This window comes from Amblyomma mixtum, chromosome 7 (genome assembly GCF_055824585.1).
Source record: "Amblyomma mixtum isolate Tamu chromosome 7, ASM5582458v1, whole genome shotgun sequence".
NCBI lineage: Eukaryota > Metazoa > Arthropoda > Arachnida > Ixodida > Ixodidae > Amblyomma > Amblyomma mixtum.
In genome coordinates this window covers 95,063,340-95,086,319 of record NC_143018.1, presented here as the reverse complement: position 1 = coordinate 95,086,319, position 22,980 = coordinate 95,063,340, and the positions used below count along the sequence as shown (strand labels likewise).

At 46.4% G+C, this 22,980-nt stretch overlaps 1 protein-coding gene and 1 long non-coding RNA gene across 6 annotated transcripts in view; both read left to right on the top strand.

Annotated features, from left to right (window-relative positions):
- Positions 1-22,980, top strand: part of LOC149336898 (uncharacterized) — a 106,896-nt gene that overhangs the window by 18,612 nt on the left and 65,304 nt on the right. For 4 of the 5 annotated variants that reach the window (XM_089553202.1, XM_089553200.1, XM_089553199.1 and 1 more), the window contains exon 2: positions 22,565-22,688. The exons of the other annotated variant lie outside the window; for it this stretch is intronic. In XM_089553202.1, the coding sequence (XP_089409328.1) occupies positions 22,640-22,688 (49 nt within the window). In that variant the 5' untranslated portion in view covers positions 22,565-22,639. The remainder of the gene's footprint in view (positions 1-22,564; positions 22,689-22,980) is intronic. 5 annotated transcript variants of the gene reach the window in all.
- Positions 9,581-12,656, top strand: LOC149336899 (uncharacterized). Its single transcript, XR_016284344.1, has 2 exons — positions 9,581-9,854; positions 12,496-12,656. It is a non-coding gene; the product is annotated as an uncharacterized LOC149336899 (long non-coding RNA).

Genomic DNA, 22,980 nt, shown 5'->3' with positions numbered 1-22,980 from the left:
CGCGCCCGTTTCGTTTTCTGGAGTTGTTCGCGGGTGAGCTCTGCTACCGTTAGTGCCTCACACACCCTGGAGGGCGGGGTTTCATCAACATCCAGATCGGGCACGCTGGCAGACAACGACGCCAGTGTGCGACGCACATTAACGAAGAATGCCGGCGGCTGCTCTGCTGTAGGGCCAACCACGTGTTGTGTAAAAAACACATTACGCGCTGTACCCAGAAAGTATGCGATGAGTGTTCTCCCGGGATAGTCTGGGTCGCGCACAAGATCGCGTACTCCTCGCAAGGCGAGCACATTACACATGGTGCGGATGCAAGGTATACTAAACCCACCCATGTACGATGGAAGGCGCATGAACATTCGTGACACAAGTTCGGTTTTGCCCGCCCAAACGAAAGAGCCACAGGCCGAGGTTAGCCTGCGAGCAAACGTGCGCGGTGGGTTTGCGACGGGGGCGACAAAAAAACATGCGGCTAGGATTGTGGACTTAACTATATAGCAGCGCTCTGCCATTGAAAGGCGGAAAGTTGACGCCACCGAGAGGCGTTTCTCAGCATTCGTGCGGAGGTTAGTCCAGGTTTCGCGGGCTACTTCTCCGCTGGCGAGGAATACTACTCCCAGGACTTTCACTCCCTGCACCCACTCCACCTCGCCCGCAAGGTTCGGTGTGAAGGTGCCAAACCTTAGTGCCTTGCTTTTTCCCCTGTTCAATAGGGCCCCCGATATCTCGCTGTACTCGAGAAACAGCCGCGAAAAAGCGGCGTAGCTATCCTCGTCCTTGAGGAAAAGCGACACGTCATCGGCGTAGGCCGATACCTTGATTTGGCCCTGGCCAGGCAGAGGGAAGGCGCGTATGGATGGGCTGTCGTTAATGCGCCGGATGAGTGGATCCAGGCATAACACGAAGAATGTTGGGGAGAGAGGGCATCCTTGCCTTATGCCCCGGGTGACTGAGAAGGGAGCGCTCTGGTGGCCGTTTACGGAGAGACGAGCATTCAGGTCTGCGTAAAGTAAGCGCAGCCTGCTGACAATTTGCGGAGGGAATCCGAAGGCTTCAAGGACTCCGAACAGATACGAGTGTTCCACCCGATCGAATGCTTTCGCCTGGTCAAGCGAAACAAAGCACCCGCTGAAGCCCGTCCTGCTGGCAAATGTGAACAGGTCTCTAGTGAGTGCCAATGCATCAAACACAGAGCGGTCAGGCACGCTGCTGGTTTGAGCCCGGTGGATTAGGTGAGGTAGGATCGTCCGCATTCTTGTGTTCAGTAAACATGTGACTATTTTGTAGTCTGCGTTTAAGAGGCTTATGGGCCGCCATGCTTGCGGGTCGGAGGGGTCACCGCCCGCTTTCGGAATGAGTATGATGCGACATTCGCGGAAAGAGTTTGGACGTAACCCATCCGCGAGGAAGCCGTTGACCATCTTCAGGAGCGCTCCTTGGATCTCGTAAAAAAACTTTGAATAAAAACTTGTTGGAATGCCGTCTAGACCGGGGGCAGAGGCTGCGTTCATACTCTGCAGGATGGCGTGCAGCTCTTGGCTTGTGGCTGGTGCACAAAGGTTTTCATGCAACTCTTCAGCTACTCGTGGCAAGTTTCCAAAAAAACTTTGTAGAAGCCCGTCATAACCCTCTTGAAGATGTAGCCAACTGTCCGTAGAGAACAGGTTCGAAAAGTGGCTTGCGAAGACCGTGCAGATATCGGCCGTGGTTTTGCTTTGGGTGCCGTCTGGGAGTGTCACGAAAGGCACAGTAGCGGGAGCGAATTCCTCTGCCGTGCCTGCGCGTACGTGTCGTAGCACAGCCGGGTCTGATATCGGCCGCCCGAGCTGGTGTGCACGACTAGCTGCCCGTGATGACTGGCAGAGCAACACGTGGGTGTCCGGTACATAGAAGACTACCCCGCATCTCCACCAGATGTCACGTTGTAGTGACGGCAGTCCAGCGGCCAGGAAGACACCAGAAATACTTTCAAACGAAGCTCTTTATTTGGGCTGACTTGCGCCCGCAAAAGGAACTGAATCACTCGGCGGCGGCGTAAGCAACAAGCGTGCTCGTCAATCGTCGAACTACGAATGCCTGCCGCTCGCGGCATCGCTCAATTTAAAGCCGGCAACGAAACTTCCAGATAGCAGGACAAGATCATCTACAGTAGTCTGAAAAAACCTAGATGCAGCCTTTCATGGCTGCGATCAATCGAGATTAGACTGGTCGCTTCTCGCGTCACAAACAAAAATGATAACAGCCCTTTCCTGCAGCCTTGAGCGTGAACGAACAAACACTACAATGATACGTGGCAATACCTTGAACTTGTGTCACCTGGAATCACCTTCACCATGACATCGCTCTCATAAAAGTAATAATGCATTTCTTAAAGCATTTCTTTTTCTCTGAATGTGTTTGTTTGTAAGTGTCTAAATTTTGCCCTTTACTCTAAGAGCGTTGTTTTTAATGTGTCCCCGCAGAATTTCCAAAGGTGATTTCCTTCCTCTGTGTTTACTGCCTATTTCTATGTATTTGTACTTTCTTTGTTTCTCTTTTGTTGTTGATGTTTGTGTTGTGTTTTTATGTATCCCCACTCCCCTCTGTAATGCCCCCTGGCCTTGAGGATGCAAAAATAAATAAATAACGACGGTGCAATTTCCTTAGTCTTACTGATGGCAGCGTCTTCACACCGAGCCCATTTCTCGCCAAGGCAGTGCGGCTGTACGTTCTCTTTTTGGCGCTAGCGCTGAAGAACCAACTCTGGGCGCTAGAACAGGGCTGAACAAGAGAGTCGTGGTATGAGCACGAAAACAGCACGACACTTCATAGAGCCACAACGAAACAGTAAAAGTTAGCACGAAGTTTTAAAATACTAAGAATATGTCAAAATTTTGAAAGCCTGTGAAAGTAAAATTACGGGCTTGGCGCGAAGTAAAAATTCCACGTCGAAACCAAGGAATAAAAAGGGTTCAAATGTCGCACACGGAGTTCATTCACTTCTTATCTCTGAAAATTAAGAAAAATTCCCGTAGACCCCAAGAAAACTCGACTAGATCTAGGTGCACTAGGCGTTCTGGAAGTGCGTATATAATCTCTGAGAGCGACCGCACTGGTGACCCTTCTGAAAGAAGAAATAAAGAGCGACCCTGAAGTTTTCAAGCTTTGGGCTAAAACATTCGTTGGCGGCAGAGGGCTGATATCTGTGCAGCGTGCGGCGAGCGCTGAACTGTCAAATTTCGGCACTGGCCGGATTTCATTGTCGGATAACTGCGGCAAACTTTGGCAGAGCTTTTCCTACTCCTAACTGTGTGCTTCGTCGTATCAGTTTTGCGACCACACTGTAAAGCGCATCCCGCTAGCAAGCCAGGCCAAAGGTCACGTCAATAACAGTAAACTAAGTCGTCTACTAATAGCGTAAACACGCATGGCCGCGTGTCGTTTATAGTAAAGGCTTGGCTTAGGACGTACGAGGACCGATTATCTATGTTATCAAGGTCACCTTTGAAATATAGGACGGTGAACAAGAGGAAGGAGTAGTACATGAAGAACATGCTCGCGGTCAACGATGAAATTGGCAGGTTATCCATAAATAAATCACCAGGCGCCCAGTTTGACATGATTCTGCTGGAGTCTTAAATCAGAGAACTTTGACAGTCAAGAGCAGTTGGAGGGAATTCGCAATAGGGGACTATAATTTGATAAAAGGCGACTGCAGGTATCAGTTCTGCAAGTTTCAGATACATGGTAAGAATATCGTGGAACTATTATTAGCTTGTGACATATTAAAAAAGCCCATAGCAACGGGTTTGCCCAAACGTGAAAAAATTTATCATTTTATTAATTGATAATTACGAGTCATAATAAGAGTGAAGTTTCGGCTAGCTGTTATGAATTCGTCTTGAAATTCGACGAAGACCCACAAACGCGCAAGCGTTTGCCTTACGCTCTCTTCCTTTGTGCTTGCTTGCGCTGGTTTCCGAGGTGAAGCTAGAAGACTTTTAACGGTAATCGGCTTGCGAGACGGCCAAAAAGCCCGACTTTGACCACACCGCTAGTACCGGATGCTGACGCCCATCCATGTTGCCTCAAACGTATACAATGTGGGCGCTGTCGAATGCTTCCCGTGTTATCGACCATCGATAAAGCGCTTGAGTTGATACCGCCTCCCGCATTGCGGGCGTTCGCCCAAATGACACAGCTCTACAAACTGTACCGGGCACGGGGCTTATGCCTCTGTGGCACTGTGCTAATTAGTTGTGAAAATACTATGAGGTTTTTAAATATAACAATAATTAGCTCTTAATAATACTCGGGCAACTACTGTATTCATATTGCTCTCACTAAACTCACTGCAAACAACACCTTATCACTGCCGTTATGAGTCATCATTTCAAAATTCGGCACAGGCATTTTAGACTGCGTAGGAGTGAGAATGAAAGAATTGCAAACACTGTCGTGCTGCTTGGCTTCTTTGGTTTGGTTTGGTTTTTGAGGAAAGAAAATGGCGCAGTATCTGTCTCACATATCTCGATGGACACCTGAACCGCGCCGTAAGGGAAGAGAGGAAGGTGGGAGTGAAACAAGAAAGAGCGAAAGAGGTGCCGTAGTGGAGGTCTCCGGAATAATTTTGACCACCTAGGGATCCTTAACATGCACTGACATCGCACAGCACACGGGCGCCTCCGGCGTTTCGCCTCCATAGCAATTGCGCATTTTCGCGGACGACCACGCTTCCCTTCAGGTGGACCCGACGTCGAAGCTACAGACGTTAATGGTTCACTGGTCATTGCAAGAGCACACACACAACTGTCCATAATGACATCCAGTGTCGATTATGACGCCACCCACACACACACACACACCTATACGAACGCTGTGCGATGACTCATACACTCGCGCGCGTATGACATGACAGCGGATGAAGTACGACGAACGGTTTCATCACAATTTGTACATAAAAATTGATTTTTGAGGAAAGTAAATGGCGCAGTAACTGTCTCACATCTCGGTAGAAACATTAGCCGCGCTTTAAGGGAAGCGGTAAAGAGTCTGAGAAGGCATACAATTGAAGGTGCATATGTCGTCGGTTCGAATCCCTGTCACAAGCTAGCCTCCAACTTGACTAGCTCATGAAAGCTATACGCAAGGAGAAATCGTATCACCCTACCCGAAACACTGTGCGACAAACTATTGCGGCACAATTTTGATATTAATGTTGTTGGGAAAACTGAATCCACATTGACGATGGCCAGTGGGGAGTACAGTATATAGAAGAAAGACATGTATATGACTGTCTGAAATGGTGGTGCTGGGCTTGCTGTGTGGGTCCTACGGCCGCTTTATGACGTCACTGCATTTTTTTTCTTCCTTAGGATTTTCTGTACCATCTGTCAGTACAAACACACACGCCCGGGATTTTCTCTGTCATGGGACTAATAATGCTTTCTCATTAAAAGTCACCACAGCTGCTGCTAACGGCCTGTAATAAATAGTGGCATTCTCCCTCAAGAGCGCTTCAATATGCCGCTCTCATTTCTATATATTTAGAAAAGGCAACTTCAATATATGCATTGCAGAAATAAATGAAAGCGTTAATTTCAAATATGAGGACACTTACAACAACCGCAGATATTACGAAAGCTCGGTTATTACGAGCGAGGGCGGTGCTACTTTAAAAATATGTAATATGGCAATGGTGTTGGTTCCCGGATAAAACGAACACTGCGGCTGCAAAACTCGTTTACTGCGAACGAGGAGGCGCAGTAAAATCGGCCTCGCAATCGAAATCGGCCGCTCCTTGCAGGAGCTCAGAGCGACGAGCGTCTCCTAGCCTCCGTGTCACTTGCTCCCCGCTTCCGATAGAAATAACGCGGCGACCAAAAAAATCAAGCACAATAAAAATGAATACCAGATAAGGAACACTGACGTATTGAATGCCGACAGTTACTTTTACCAGATACGGCCGCCGAAATGCTTTGAAAGGCGACGCCTAGCGCCAGTTGCTATATAGCGTCTTTCTGTGCACCAGCCTGCGAGCCAGCGACCGGCAGTCGCCATTTGTCATTGGGAACGAGCAAGATGCCATGCTTTGGAAGCTATTCCCATACGCTACATGCACGGCACAAACATATGAATGATGACCGTATGTTTTTTTTTTTAATTCGACCAGTGGGCCACTAGCCATAAGTTCAGAGGGGTATGGGGATGACGGGCGGCTTGTTCGCCGAGTGGCTCATTTCGACCATGACATGGCGAAAAAAATATCAGTCGATTTGGATGAATAGACCAAATGCACATATGTGCGCTAGCATAATGTGTTTCGGTGCTGCGCTGCTCTGCTAGGTTAAAGTGGTAAGCCACCGGATGGTAAGGCAGCTGAGAGGTGGAGCAGTGGCACAAGGCAGGTGCTTACATCAGTGGGACTTTGGTTGCTTGGTTTTGGTTGCGATCTTCCCGAGCAGCCTCTCACGATTAAATGGGCTGCCGCCTGACACACTGCGCAGTAGCCTGCCACAAAACTGCTTCAGAAAAACGGACGGACGGACGGACGGACCCACAACGCCCAAATACGGGGAATGGCCACTATAAGTGCAAGCGCTATAAAACTATAAAATGTCTTTCTTGTGGTCGATAACCGTCAGGCGCCACGCGCTGTCTTCCCTCACTGTGGCGACCACGCTGTCCTGCCACCGAACACGAGAAGCAAGGCCAGACACTCGACAGGGACGTAAGTGACGTGCTCAAAGTGCCTTGTCGGGGCGTGTCACCGACACATATTGATAGCTATCGACCTCCCACGTGACATCTGTCTGCTTCCCGGCATGGAACGGTAATATCTTGAGGGTGTAACTGACGGCAGAGTGTACCAAAAACTTCTTCTGTAAGGAAGCGTTTAGAGCCCCAGCAATGATGGAGCATGCTGTCGCACACCACGTTAAGGAACGCATGAGAGTCTGTGGCAACACGTCATCTATGCGCAACACAGCTAACCTGACGTCGACTCGGGTGACTTGGTTAGACCGGATGATGACGCCGGCATCAGAAAGTCGTACACTGCAGAAAATTACAGTACGCGAAGTTCGAGCACTCTCCTACTGACGAACAGGCCATCCTAGCACTTGCTACCGTGAGCGCTTTTACCGCGATTAGTTATATGGCTCCCTCAACCAGCTTATTGGCAGCAAGGGTATCAGCGTGTAACATGCGATTGCGCTTGGAAAGCTTGGAAGGTGCTGCAATAAGATGCTTTTTAGTAGGCCGGCAAGCATAAGGGCTTGCACTGTCCGACTTCGCATTTTGGCTGTAACATGGAAATTCCATTTAATACGAACCTCAGATAACACGACCACAATACGCGCCACCGTCAGGTTCGTTATAGGTGGGCTCGGCTATTAAAAGTACTTCAGACCCACACGGCTTCCAGTGCCACTGTCTGGACAAGCACATCGCAGGTAAAAACAGCGGGAGGCGTGTGAATTGCTCACGAGAGAGGTGGAGAAGAAACCTATATTTAGCCCGATAGTTATGTAGGGCCGGATTACATTGTCCCACGAGATAAAACCATAGCAGGGGTCGCATGCACTGTGAGAGGGCGTTTCGTGCACGTGCGCATGCCTCCCCTGTTACGGCAGAGCTGCTGGATGGCTAATGGCTGAGATTTTTTTTTTTCGACGAGTCTCGCAATATCCTTAAATGCTTAAGAGGATTCGCTGTGAGAGTCCCTGGAACAGTTTAAAAACAGCATTCACTTCTAGCTCACACGCAGCCGTAATCACACTTTCCAGAGTTTACTTCGTTTCGCCTGTCCCGTTCACACCTACTGAAAGGAAGCAGAAGACCTTCGTTGGGCCAAGTGACACAACTTATTCAAGTCCAATATTCTTGCGCATAATTTTTGAAAATTCTAAAATTATAAGACACTTTTATGGAAATATTGAACGAAACTGTCCGTTATTGTTATATGTAGCAAACTATCTTTTAAAGTGCTTCCATCGATAGCATCGAACTTCGCCGCCGTGGTGGCTCAGTGGTTATGGTGCCTGGCTGCTGATACGAAAGACGCGGGTTCGATACCGGCCGCCGGCGGTCGAATTTCGATGGAGGCGAAATTCACGAGGCCCGTGTACTGTGCGATATCAGTGCACGTTGAAGGTCCCCAGGTGGTCGAAATTTCCGGAGACCTTCACTATGGCGTCTTTCGTAGCCAAAGTGGATTTTTTACGTTAAACCACATAAACCAAACCAAACCCATCGCATCGAACAGCTAAGACTACCACAGAAAAGCAATGGGGAACGCTTTTGATGATAGCAAAAGCGTTAATAGAAAAAAAAAATACAAGACTGCCGTCGGGTGATCTGCGAATATATTGATTGTTATAGTGAAATCATGCATTATAAGAAAAAATTATCTGCATGAATGCTTTCCCAGAAACAAAAAGATTTTGTCCAGAATTGCTGGGTATGCCTCAGTCTCAACTCAGGTGCGTGAAATGAATCTATGCTACCTTTCTCATGGACGCAATTTTTTGTGTTCAGAAAAACTGACGTATTGTACTCGTATAGGCAACCTATTCTAAATATTTTCGCGCCGATTGCCGCTTTGTAAGCCAGCCCAGCGAGAAGAGCAAGCATTTTATAAGCGCACCCGTGGTGCTTTTACCACGCCACATGCCTGCACTTATAAGCATATTTTTCTGCGCCCTGTCAAAGCCACGTGCGGAGTACGACAGCTAAATGGGTTTCGTCAATAGCACCAGGGCAACGATTGTAATCGGCCAAACGCGGCCTTTGATGTCTCACAATGTTGTTGGGCGTTTATCGCTACTCAAGCGCCTGACGGCAGCAGTTTTGGGGCACGCATGAATGAATGGATGGAAGATGGCAGTGTCCCCTTTGAAACGAGTTGGTGCCAGTTGCCGCCATGCATGGCATTTTTTTTATTCATTGTCATTTACCTTCGTTTTGAACTGGTCTTAAAATTAGCTTATTTCTTTAAATACGTTTTCAGACCTAGACTTCCGACCTGATGTCATTTCTCTGGTTTTGAGCCACCAATCTTCCAATCGATTTTTGCTAGCTTAGACCGCAGATTTATTTACATGACCATTCTTATCTTAAACTCTACAACCTAGGGAAGGGTGACTGTGCCTTGATCGTCATCCGTATGGATACCATCATATTCGAGTATGAGGGGTTCAACTGTTTCTACAGATTTACCACATGTAGAACATCTGTCATTATCTTAGTTCAATTTCGTTTTATAGCTGCTCGCTCTAAGACACCCTGATCTAGCTTAACAGAGTAGCGCACTGCCTTTGGAGTTATCATAGAACGATTCCTTCCTGATCTGCCTTTTTAAATATTGATATCAGAAGAATATCGCAGTGGAATAACTGAGGCGGCTCCAGGGCATTGCAGGTTGCCTATATTTCTTGCTGAAGGGGCGGTTTTCTTGAAATCAAGATGTGGCGTACAGTCATCAGCACGTATGTATAGAGTGATCGAAAGGCCAAGTTTTGGCTGTACGCGCAAAGCCTACCGGTAATGCCTGGTCTGAGATAGCCTGCATCTGGACATGCGCCACCACACTGCCTTCTATATCGCCACACTGGACCGCGGCTGCGACTGTTAACGATCGCCGGTGAAAACGTTGCTGGGCGCGGAACCAAAACCAAAATAACAATATCTGGGAAAATTTTTGCAGCAACGCGCGCTGAGGCGTGTTATCACGGCTTCCGTTCCGCGGCCTGCACCGCCTTCAGCGGCGATTGTTTCCGATCGCAGCTGCGGTCCAGCGTGGCGATATAGAAGGCAGTGTAAACAGTGTGGTGGCGCATGCCCAGATGCAGGCTATCTCAATCCAGGCGCTATCGGTAAGTGTCGTCACCGTCATCAGCCAGACCGCACCCACTACAAGGCAAAAGCTTCTCCCATGCCTCTTCAATTCACCCTATCCTTTGCCAGCTACAACCACCGTATCACCGCAAACCTGTTAATCTTATCCGCCCACCTAACTTTCTGACACCCCCTGCTGCGGTTGCCTTCTCATAGAATCCACTCCGTAACCCTTAAGTACCAGCGGTTATCTTGCCTTCACGGTAGTCGTCGTTGCGTCCAAAAGCTGGCCTTTCGAACGGTCTGGACAGATGTCCTGACGACTGTACTTGATCACGAAACCAGGTTAAGATAATTCCTTGCTTGCCGGAAAGCCCCCCTAACTGCACTGTAAGAAATGTGTGCAAAATTACTAGTATTTTTAGATCAAATTTCGCTTGTCACACAGATAATATCTGCTGAAGACCCTTGACAAGAACCTGTTCCGGAAAAACAGTAATTTTCTGTTCATCCGGAAGTGCCGGTAATTTGGCCCACCACTATAGAAATAATCGTTTCGATTATGCATGCGACTCAGTATAAACTAGATCGCATATTTAAAAAGTAAAATTGCATACACAGGCGTTTTTTAAAGATAAATATCTATTGTGTGTTTTGCGTTCCGTTCTTTTGCTGCGGCAATGCATTCCCCAAGGTGGTTGCTTGGTACTGCACGAGGGCCCACTGCTAATTTTAAAGATCGGACTATTTGCAGAATTATGTAAGCTGTGCAGATTTTTCGTGTTTGGGGTATATAACGTCTGATACTTCGTTTTGCGACTAACCTGTTCTGTTTTGGGGCTGTTGTTCTTGCAATGGCCGATCTTGCGCGATTGGATTCTGGACGGCGCTTAATTTAGTTTATTATTTTGTTTATTTCTTAAATAGCGCCAGCCTTCAAGGATGGCCTTAGAATGAAGTAGGTGGTGCAGAGAAGAAAATGAATGAAAAAAAGTAAAAACAACGCACAACAAGAAGCACATTGGAGTGAAAGAAAATGTGGGCCACGGTTTCCACTAGCGCGAAAGCAACTGAGGACATATATTTTACATAATGAAATGAAATGAAATCTTTATTTGCCATCAAATACAGATGGGGGGATTGTAGAAAAAAAAAAGCTGTCATTGGACAGCTTGACGGGTCCACAATCCCTTATTTTGGCAGAGTGGCGGCATCACGTAACATATTCTTGATATGCAAGCATATACATACATATTTAATATGATACAGACTTAGTACTCGTAAACGAAAACAACAGAAAACAACAAAAAAGAACAGAAAACAACAGCGGAACTCACTTCTACAAATCCAAACGAAAACAACAGCAAGGCTAGATAACATTACATAGAAACCAAATACATCTGCCGGAGGTCCTTGTAGGTTGCCGTGAAAAGGCCAAAACGTACAGAATTATAATAATTCAAAAGCGTTGGTATTGTGTACTTAAGGCACTGTTTCCCGTAACTTGAACGTGGCATTCCAATTCCAATAATGATTCCAGAGAAACTAGCCTTGCAGATAAAAGTACTCACAGAGGGCTACGGAAAAAAATCTAAGCAAGAAGACAGATCGCACAGCTCTGTATGCGCACAAAACGATAATGCGAAATCATTCAAGGCATCACGCACCGAGGTAATCTACAGGAGAAGCAGGACATCACCAGCAGCACAATTAATCAGCCCAATATAGGAAATGTATCGGAAAAGGCTGATCCACCTTAGGACCACAGTGAAGCCATCCATTTCCAATACTGCGCCGATTAGTTGTGCCGCTTGGGTAGGGACATGTAACATAGGCAAGATAAAGATTAGTGCTGCTGCAAGTCGAAGACGAATGTTATTCGCGTTAAAGCACACTCAAAAATGACTGTACTACATTTAGTTTTTCGAAACTGTATGCACTGAGCTGGTTCTATTCACGGATAGTTGTCGGGAAAAAAATTAATTACTAAAGCAGTCAGCTCTTCAGGCGAACTCGTTAATTCGTTTACTTTTCGGTCGTAGTGGTCGTTTTCTTTAATCTGATATTTGAAGCGGTGTACACGAATGCACTCGATTACTCGGATAAGGTTTTTAGAGCACCTACAGGCGTGTGACCCACAGGCAGTGGCGTGCTTTTGTAATTATCACTTCACATTGCGCGCACATACACAGTGGCTGGCAAGTGCACGACAAACGCGCCAACAATGAAGCTGCAGTACTCCAATTAGCGAGATGGCCGTTTTCTCGTAGGCTATGGCACGTAGATTTATTAAATGTTTCCGTTCCAGACCCAACTTCGGTGCCTCAGACAGTGGCTAAAAAGGATTTTTGCGTGATCATATAAGTTGTATCATCCTTTATTCAAAGAACCGCCAACTATTACACAACGAGCTGCCGACTTCTGCCGTTCTATTTGTATTACTACACTTTATAAACCTAGATAAAGCACACAATTCAGGCTACAAGGTATTGTCTTTCCAAGAATCACAGACACTTGAATTTTTTTATAGGTCACTGCTATCTCTGATTCCATGTGGAGCTATGACGTGCTCTGTATATATTAGGCTGTCTACTAATATATTTGCTGTTCATTATCTTTTTGAAATGGTTTCCGTATTTTTGTACGCTAATCATAAACCTTTTTTTTTCCTTCCTGGAGACCCCCAAGAGTTCTAGATATTTGGGAGTGGCACCAGGAGACGACTGCAAGAACCACCACTTCTTGGCAAAAAATGTTCCCGCATTAGTATTGGCATTTCCGAGCTTCATAGGTCGAATACTTCTTTTGCTGTTTTCTGAATAAAAGTTTTACAAAAATAATGATGCGCATCTAAATAAACAGAATAAATTTTGCACATAATATCGGTTAGCCGAAAACAGAATGTCTGGTAAGTAAAAAAAAGAACAAAACAGAAATAGCACACAGTGATTTGTACATGAAAACAGAAAATACATGTTAAAAAATAAAAAAGCGGAGAACGGAAAAATAGAATAATCAATGAAATTTCTGGCAGACCAGCTGCAAGAAAATCTATGTTTCTCAGAAACAAATCTTACAGTGCATCCGACCGTAATGTGTTTGTCCTGTTGGAAATTCTCTCTGGTCAAAATAATACAGGTATGGCAGAGCCCATGTCACAAGCTGCTGTTATTTGCCAAAATCTCAGTAAATTTGGGCCCTGATTGATGGCACTCGTATAGTTAGCAGAATACCGCGTAGTTTTATAGAGGTTAAACTAAAAAAAACGTAGAATCTGAAGTGATAAAACTAATGGTTTCCGCACTGAGACACCGACGTTGCTGAACTCACGTCATATTTAGCGGTGAAAGCGTTCGCGCTGTCCGAAGTCCAATGTGATAGGTTAGGTTGAGCGCACATTTGAACTGCTTAGGTTGAGCTGCTTCAAGCACAGCGTGCAGAAACATTCATAGTGCACTGCTTAAATACGCTGACAAACAACATGCGCTGCGCAATTGCACTAATAATATAAGCTGTGCTGGGACAAAAAAAAACGCAGTGAGGGATCATACGATGTCATGCAACGTGTCAGCGTTCGCGGGATCGTTTAACGTTAAACTTTTTCATCATTTTCTCTTTTTAAATGATCCGCTCCCGTTGCGTCCTAGAACTTGATTTCTCCGTCGCGTTTTTGTTCCAGCGCTACCTTAGCTTAGGTAGGAAGAGGCCATGGCGGGGTGGTGGGGAGGTCGTTGGTGGGTGAAGCTTCTGAAGCGTGGAAGTTGGTGCTTGGTGGAATGTGATGATTCATTGTAGGAGAAGCATCCGGAAAGTGGATGCTTCACACACACACACAATAGAAGCAAGACAACCACCCATGGTGACCCAACCAAGCGGCCGATTTTCAAACTACTCTGGAGGCTAACAAAGAGGGTTCAGCTTAATTTAAGGACAACGCAGTGAGCTATGGAAAGAAAAATGATAGGTACAACGTTAAGAGATCGGAAGCGGGCGGAGTGGGTGAGGGAACAAACGCGGGTTAATGACATCCTAGTTGAAATCAAGAGGAAGAAGTGGGCTTGGGCAGGGCATATAATGCAAAAGGCAAGATAACCGCTGATCCTTAAGGGTAACAGAGTGGATTCCAAGAGAACGCAAGCGTAGCAGGGGGCGGAAGAAAGTTAGATGGGCGGATGAGATTAAGAAGTTTGCGGGAATACGGTGGCCACAACTGGCGGACAGGGTTAATTGGAGAGACATGGCAGAGGCCTTTGCCTTGCAGTGGGCGTAGACAGGCTGATGATGATGATGACGAGGATGATGTCCCTCACTCCAGAGCCCTCTTTATCTCACCAAGTGCTGCGCCTTCTCTCTTGCCTTGGTGCTGCCTTCCGCTGCCTGCCAACTTTTTGTGTGTTTCTTGGCCTCTGGCCTCCCAGCGTATGTGCCCTCGAGTCGGACTTCTTATTCTTGAGTTTTTCATCACTAAACTGTTCTGCAATGACTTGCAGATTCATTTCATCTGAGGTACGGGGCAAGCTCACGTGCGGACGAGCTAGCTTAAGCAGCATTCAGGTGAACTTTCCCCACGCTCCTCCACAACTAAAATTTCTTGCCTTCAACCTCGCTTGTTTTTAAAATTTTACCCGCACTAACGGCGGCACTTGAAGTTAATAGACAAACATGTGCAAGATACGGCACTCCACAAGAAGAAACAAAATGGGGGAGGGGGTGACACTTAAGCTCCGCCTTTAAGGGTATGACGACGCAACAGCGGTTGCTCTTGCCCACGCAGGTATGGTGTCCTCTTTCACAATGACAATCATTACGCGCAAGACCATACGGCATACATATAAAGCAGCGCTTTAACCAAGCCGTATGAACGTGCCAGTGTGGTCTGTAGAGGTAGCGCGTCTGACTCGCATTTCAATGGCAAGGGGTTCGATTCCCGACTAACCATCCTAGTTTTCTTTCATCGTCATCAGCCGCCTGACTACGCCCACTGCCGGGAAAAGCCCTCTCCCATGTATCTCCAATTAATCCTCTCCTCGGCCAGTTGCGGCCACCGTATCCCCGTAAACTTCTTAATCTCATCCGCCTACCTAACTTTATGCCGCCCCCTGCTACGCTTGCCTTCTCTTGGAATCCACTCCGTTACCCTTAAGGACCTTCTGTTATCTTGCCTTCGCATTGCATGCCCTGCCCAAGCCCATTTATTCCTTTTGATTTCAACTAGAATGTCATTAACTCGCGTTTGTTCCCTCACCCACTCCGCCCGCTTCCGATCTCTTAACGTTGCATCTATCATTTTTCTTTCCATAGTGTTGTCCTTAACTTAAGCTGAAGCCTCTTTGTTAGCCTCCCCGTTCCTGCCCCATAGGTGAGTACCGGTAGGATACAGCTGTTGTATACTTTTCTCTTGAGGGATATTGGTTCACAGCCAATCATGATCTGAGAGAACCTGCCATATGCGCTCCACCCCATTCTTATTTTTCTCGTTATTTCCCTCTCATGATCAGGATCAGTGGTCACTGCCTGCCCTAAGTAGACATATTCTCTTACTATTTCCAGCACCTGGAAGTAGTAAGAGAATATGTCTACTTATGTCTTTCCAGTGCAGTTCATTTACTTTATATACTTACATATCCTTATGACGTGAGGGGAAGCTTCGGAAAGAAATTCAGACGGATGTGGTACGCTCCCCAAGACTAGAGTGCGGCTATCAGTATCCATGAGCCATCCTAGAGAACGCGCTGCCGTTCTTTCAGTGCATTTCATGCTTACATGTATGCTCTCGACGAAGAGATCGACTGTGAACTTCTCGGTAACGCCGACGATGGCTTTTCTGCAGAACAGCGCCCTTATGCTACTGCGTAATACATTGCGGTCGGCGCAGAAAGCACTCCCACGGCGCGCTGCTGATAAACAAATCACCGTTGTTGCGCAGTGACACGTTCGCGTGCCAAGAAGAGTGCCTGCGCTCTCGCGCGCCTATGCACACAGCATACGCGAGCGGAGCGGCTCTCTTCTTGTTTCTCTTTTCAACCTATTTCCGCCCTCCATTCTGCTTAGGCATATAAAAGTTCTTTTCACATCCGGGTTACAAAGATGCAAAAAAACGAATAACCTGTCCTTGCAATGTGTATGAATATGCGATAAAGGTTGTATGCCTCTTGTTGATGCTAGAACGCCTAGCGATCCGTGTGACTGCTTATCCTTCTCTAACGAGGTTATTAGCCACGCCGGCCGTCGGTTTCTGGAAAGCTGTTTGCTACAGTTGCGGTGGCCAACAGGATAGCGTTATCGGAGCGCTCGAGTGCATGACGAAGGGACGTTAGATATGGGAGATAAATCAGTCCGTTGCAACTCGTTGTCGGTAGGCGAGCGCACGTTTGCTGCAGATGTATATGAGTTAGAGACCTTGGGTTTCCTCTTATCGCATGCTGTCATGTTCACGTGCTTTACCTGCTCGAGCAATATCACACTCTTGGCTTCTATGCCAAAGGAGTGCGGTTGTTGTTCCATCCAGATGGAGCATTCAGCTCTTTGAGCGCGGTTTTTTGTGCCAGATTCACACGACCACGGGGTATTAAGAGCAAGGCTCTTAATTGGGGTAGTTGATTACTGCTTTCAAGCACCATGTTTTGAAAGTCCCCGAATTCGCGGCAAAAACTGAATTGTTAAAAATGTCTTTTTTTCCTAAAACCATTAGAGAATGGAACAGACTACCGAGCGATGTTGTGAGTGTGGCATCAAAAGATGCGTTCTTTCGTTCTTTAATGACGTGATGCGATTGGGCTGTGTTCTTTTGAAGTGAGATGTACATGGCGAACGCTTTATGCTTGTAACTCTGCATGCGAGCGGAGGTGTCATGTGTGCTTCTTTTTTGTACATTTCCTCCCCCCCCCCCCCCTGTAATGCCGCATCGCTGTGGGTTCCTTGATAAATAAATAAATAAATAAGCTTAATTGGCGCAAAAAGTCAAGGGGACGAGAGCAAGGATCGGACGTGTGCTAGTGTGTCCTGTTCTTACCGCAGCAGTACCCTAGGCGTTCAGGGATCCGCCTTGCATGTTGGAGGTGACGTATCCAATCTTCGCATGTTGGAGGTGATGTATCATACAAGTGACGCTACGGTGGAGCAATTGCCGGCAGAATAAGAAGGGATAATTCCACCTGTAGCATACACAACTTAACTCAAAATTCCGATCTTCGGTGTCACCGGAAATCCACTGGTATTTCAATCGGGGTACAAACTTTCCGCCGGCCTGGGGCTGCCCTTTTCGTGAGTGATATGCTTGGCTAAAAATGAGCTGACGCTGAGATAGCGATCAAATATCGAGCGGTAACACACCTAGCATAGATCACCGGTTCGAATCCCTCCCACACTCTAAACTCAAGCTTAATTAGTAGCTGAATGTGCACGAAACCCGAAATCGTACGCCGCCAACCCGAACACTCTGCGACATACGGTTCACCCGCAATGATCATATGAACATTCGTGAAGACGTGGCATGGGGGGTACATAGGTCGCCGGTTCGAAGCCCTGACGGGAGCTAGGCTGTAACTTAACTTTGTAAGTTTGTGCTGCACGACATATGACACCATCCAGAATATTCTGCGGCAAACGGCTGGCCAACGAATTGTACAGAATTGCCAGGGCTAATTGGTCCGACTGTGACGCCTGCCAGACAGGGATATATATATATACCGGATCTACATGGTTTAGTTACGAGTTGTGGTGCTCGGGTATCACGCTGTCGCCTTTTGATATTTTGTTGCATTATGTAACCACCTCGGTTTCTATGGCAACCACTGGATTACGACTTGCGTTATAAAGCGTGACATTGACCCGAAACGTGACTATTAGAGCTTAATGCTCTAAAAGGTTCTTGGAACAAATCGTTGTTCTGATTAGCCGAAGTTTCGTTCCGCTATCGCACAAATGAAAACAGCTTTTTGCCTTAAAACCCATTTGTGCCACTTTTCGTATCCTTTCGTAGCGTTTTTTTTTTTGTTCTACTGTATGGTGTGGTTTGTTGGGGTTTAACGTCCCGAAGAAACTCAGGCTATGAGCCACGCCTTAGTGAAGGGCTCCGGAAATTTCGACCACCTGGGGTTCTTTTACGTACACTGACATCGCACAGCACACGGGCCTCTAGAATTCCGCCTTCATCGAAATTCAGCCGCCGCGGCCGGGGTCGAACCCACGTCTTTCGGGTCAGCAGCCGAGAGCCGTAACCACTGGGCCACAGCGGCGGGTGTTCTACTCTATTACCCTTGTAATTATGCACTAGTCATGATGCCTGAAATGGGTAGAAAACTAGCGTGAAATTATGCTTCCTGTTATGCTGACGATATTTCAATTAAGTAGCCTTATCTTTAGAAGGTCAAAATCCTTTTCGCTCAGTCCTTTTTTTAGCTTGTGTTCACTCAACCTGCTTAAACAGCTGAAGAGGGAAGCAACAAAAGAGTCTTGAAATAAAATTCCAGGGAACGGCTTTTGTCCGTTATCTTTCTTATCTTTTAATTTTTTTTTTTTGGGGGGGGGGGGGGTTAGGGACTGCTGATGCTGTTTTTTGAGAGGCACGAAAACGTATATTTTATCTCGGCTAAAGCAGGTTTCCGTGTTCTAATAGTGTGTGTTATCTTCCGTGAGTGGCCCGTGTTATCGCGGTGGTCACAGAGCTTCTGTTTGCGTGCCATTTCCGGTGAACATATCTCGTTCAGCTAGAATGGCTACCTGCTTGCTATCAGGCAAAAATTTGCCGAGATATCTTCTTCTGTGCAACTTTCACGGGCGCCCATTTTGTGGCTAATTTGAATGACATCATTTCACTGTGTAAAAACCTCCCTCAATGGACGATATCTGAGCGATCCTCTTTAGCGCTAGTGTTATTCTGGTTTAGGATATTTTTCGTGGTGCTTGCCACCTGCTTTTTTGATGCCCGCTACTTTCGCATCGGGCTTTGGCCTCAGTTTTTGTGGGAGGGCACTGAAAATTTCTTTTCGACAAGGAATTACAATATTGGTTTCATTTCACTTAATGGCCGCACTCTTTGCAGTCGGGCTAGTCTTGCAGTGATAATTATTTTTAAGCATAAGCAATACGAGTGCGAAATATTGGAATATATTATCTGAACGATAATTATAGTGAAGGTGGTTTCTTAACCAAGGGTAAACTAAACATTACATGCGTATTTAAATTCCGGCTGTGGCTTAAGAGTATATTCCTATATCTCAAGTACAAGTGGTGGCCATTTCTTTCACCATCATCCGCCTGGCTACGCCTACTGCACGACAAAGGCCTCTCCCATGTCTCTCCAATTAACCCTGACCTTTGCCAGTTGCTGCGGCCTCCGTATCCCCGCAAACCTCTTAATCTCATCCGCCCACCTAACTTTCTGCCGCTCCCTGCTACGCTTGCCTTTTCTTGCAATCTACTACGTTGCCCTTAAGGACCAGCGGTTATCTTGCCTTCGTATTACATGCCCTGCCCAAGCCCATTTCTTCCTCTTAATTTCAACTAGGATGTCATTAACCCGCGTTTGTTCCCTCACCCACTCAGCCTGCTTCCGATGTCTTAATGTTATTCCTTACATTTTTGTTTCCATACCTAGCTGCATTGTCCTTATCTTAAGCTCAACCCTTTTCGTTAGCCTCCACGTTTCTGCCCCATACGTTAGTACCGGTACTATACAACTTTTGTATAGTTTTCTTCTGAGCGATATCGGTAAACTGCTGTTAATGATCTGAAAGAACCTGCCACATGCGCTCCACTCGATTCTTATCATTTTAGTTACTTCCCTCTCAGGATTCGGATCAGGGGTCACTACCTGCCCTAATGCCCCGCCGCGGTGGCGCAGTGGTTACGGCGCTCGGCTGCTGGCCCGAAAGACGCAGGTTCGATCCCTGCCGCGGCGGCTGAATTTCTTGAAGGCGAAATTCTAGAGGCCCGTGTGCTGTGCGATGTCAGTGCACGTTAAAGAACCCCAGGTGGTCGAAATTTCCGGAGCCCTTCACTACGGCGTCTCTCATAGCCTCAGTCGCTTTGGGACATTCAACCCCAATAAAACCAAAACCAAACTACCTGCCCTAAGTAGATATAATCTCTTACTACTTCCAGCACCTCGCTACCAATTGCAAACTGCTGTTTCTGTACCGGACTGTTGTACATTACTTTGGTTTTTGGCATGTTAATTTTTAGATTCACCGTTCTGCTCTGCCTGTCTAGCTCACTGATAATGCTTTGTGGTTCATGTCTTAAGTGACTTAGCAAGGCAATGCTGCAGAGAATCGCAGATTGCTTAGATGTTCTCCATTAACTCTCATCCCCAACTGTTCATAATTCAGGCCTCGGAATACCTCCTGTACAAAGGCGGTGGATAGCATTGTCGACATCGTATCTCCCTGCCTGACACCCTTCATTATTGGAATTTTATTGCTGACTTCATGGAGGACTATAGTTGCTGTGCAGTCGTTATATATATCTTCCAATATTTGCACCTAACACTCTTCTACACCTTGATTCCGCAGTGCCTGCATGACAGCTGAGGTTTCCACTGAGTCAGGTGATTCCTCGTAATCCATGAAGGCTTTATATGGGGGTCGGTTATTATTGCGTATTTCTCTATCACCTGATTGATAGTGTAAATATAGTCTATTGTCGAGTATCCGTCACAAATGCCTGCCTGATCATTTGGTTGATTGAAGTCTAAGGTCGTCCAGACTCTATTAGCGATTACCTTAGTAAATACCTTGTAGGCAACGGACAGGAAGCTGATCCGACAGTTATGTTGCTATATAGCCACCATGGCAGTGGTATCACAACAAAGGCGAATGCGGTAGGAGTGTGTAGAACTTGGGACAGTGAAGATTTGGCATAAGCAGTGCTTCCAGGTTGCAACACCATCGGGTGCCCCCACGAGTCCGATGGCTGTGCGAATAAGAGGCACAAATTCTCCAGAGCTGCGATTTAAGGCTACAGTTTCTCCAGAAACCACAATGGCGTATATAGGATGAAGGCAAGACGCCGTGCGGCTATTTGTGCACGCGGGTCCACGAAATCGCCCGCGGGCCAACATACAGTCAGGCAGGGGCAAAACAGAGGTTTTTTCTGATACAGCATAACAGGACGCGCGGGTGGAACGCATCTTAGTGGCGCAGAAAACGAGACTCCGCAGAGTCTTACTTTTTGTATGCTCCTCGTACCACTACGTTGGAGAACCGACTGACCTTATCGAGCACAGAGCTTATCCTTGTAACTTACTTGATTATGCTTCAGTCGTCTGGGACCTGTACACGAAAGAGGACATAATGGTCCTTGAAAAAGTCAATAGGAAAGCGGTTAGGTTTATATACAGAAAATACAAAAGGGAAGACTCTCCCTCACAGTTAATGACATCAAATAACATTCCTACACTAGAAATCCGCAGAAAGATTAATAGATTGGTATTCTTGTTTAATAGTTTAACAGGAATAAATAAGCTGAAGCTTCCGGCGTGCATTAAGCGTGCTCTAATGAGGACTCGGAGCGTTCATGAGCATTCACTTGCTCCCCTTTTCGCCAAAACTAAGTTTTAAATACAGTTTTTTCCTTCGAACAGTGCAAGATCGGAATTCGTTACCAGCATCTGTTTTTTCCTCGCAAAATTTTTCTGATGTGTTAAATCGTCTACTTACCTGCTAATATTATTTATGTGCATGTTTTGTATCCGTCTGCTGCTAATAATGTATAAGTTTATTCTTTTGGTTTTATTCTTTTGTTATCCGTGTGCTGATAATATTGTATACTTTTATTCTTTTGGTTATTCAACAATGTAAATTCACTCCTGCTTGGGCCAAGCAGTGGCCTGCAGTATTCTGAAATAAATAAATAAATAACGCATTCAAAACTTAGCAGTGCGCTTTGTATACTCAAGCTTTTCCAGACATTCCAGCGTTTCTAACCTACTTCACAAAGCAGATCTTCACAGCTTGGCACAGCGTAGAACAACTTCAGGACTAAAATTTCAGTTCTTACTTTATCATGGTGATTTGAACATATGAAGAGAAATATACCTCCAGGAAGCATTTCGTCACTCTTCGAGAACTAACCATGAGAAAGCACTTCATCAACCCATAAGCCATATTAATGCTCATAAATATTCTTTGTTTCCAGCGGCTGTATATAGCTGGAACAAACTACCCTCGACAGCTGTGAACTGCAACTCAGTTGAATCATTCATAGATCATGTCAATAGCATTGATTCATCAGTAATGCCACCGTGATAAAGCTATGATGCTGACTTTCATTTCGTATTTTTTGTAACTATATTTGTTTCTGTACTGAACCCGCTATTTTCGTTTCCCTGAATTGGCATCATTACCACCACGATGCCGCTATGATGATGAATTCTTATTTTGTACTATATATGTACCTAACTTGTTTCCCTGTATTGTCTCCTTTGTATCCACTCCTGCATGGGCCCGAGAAGGGCCTGCAGTATTTGTAAATAAATAAATAAATAAAATAGCGGCACAAGTATATGACTAGTATAGCTTCTGTCTACGTATCCGTCCGCCAATGCGAAGCCAATGCGTAGGCGCAGTCCGCACACTCCGCATTTGACGCGGACCGTAGAAATTACCAAGCGAGCGAGAAACTAGCGCACAATAGCAGCGCCGACGTCGGAATCCCTGAGTGGGCCGCTCTCTCGGGCCCTTATCAAGTGTTGCATCCCGCTCCGCTTCGAACCTCCTGCCGATTGTGCGCCGCACTCTTGCGCTAGGGTGCAGCTCTGCCGCCCCGACACCGGTGAGCACTCTCTCGCTCGCATGCTCCCACACAGCAGCATCCCGGGCAGATGCACGAGTTGGCTCGGAGCCCCACGAGGGAGCAGGACTTACTGACAGGTACGCTCTTTACTCCAGATCATACGGTAGCGATCATGGTCGATTAATGCTAGGCAGCTCAACAGCGCTGTGAGAATGCGCAGTGAGTTGAGGTCATTGGTTCTATCAGCTACTCCTTTATCGGTTGCATTGAGCGCGGCTGTCCGGCGTGACAAGCTGCACCTGACTATAGATCAGAAAACAATATGACATCCGGTTCTTCTGCTCTGTGTGTATGCTATATAATTTTCCTGTTAGCAGACATGCCTAAACTAACTGAAGTGCTAAACTAACTAAGTGCTGAAGGACAAAA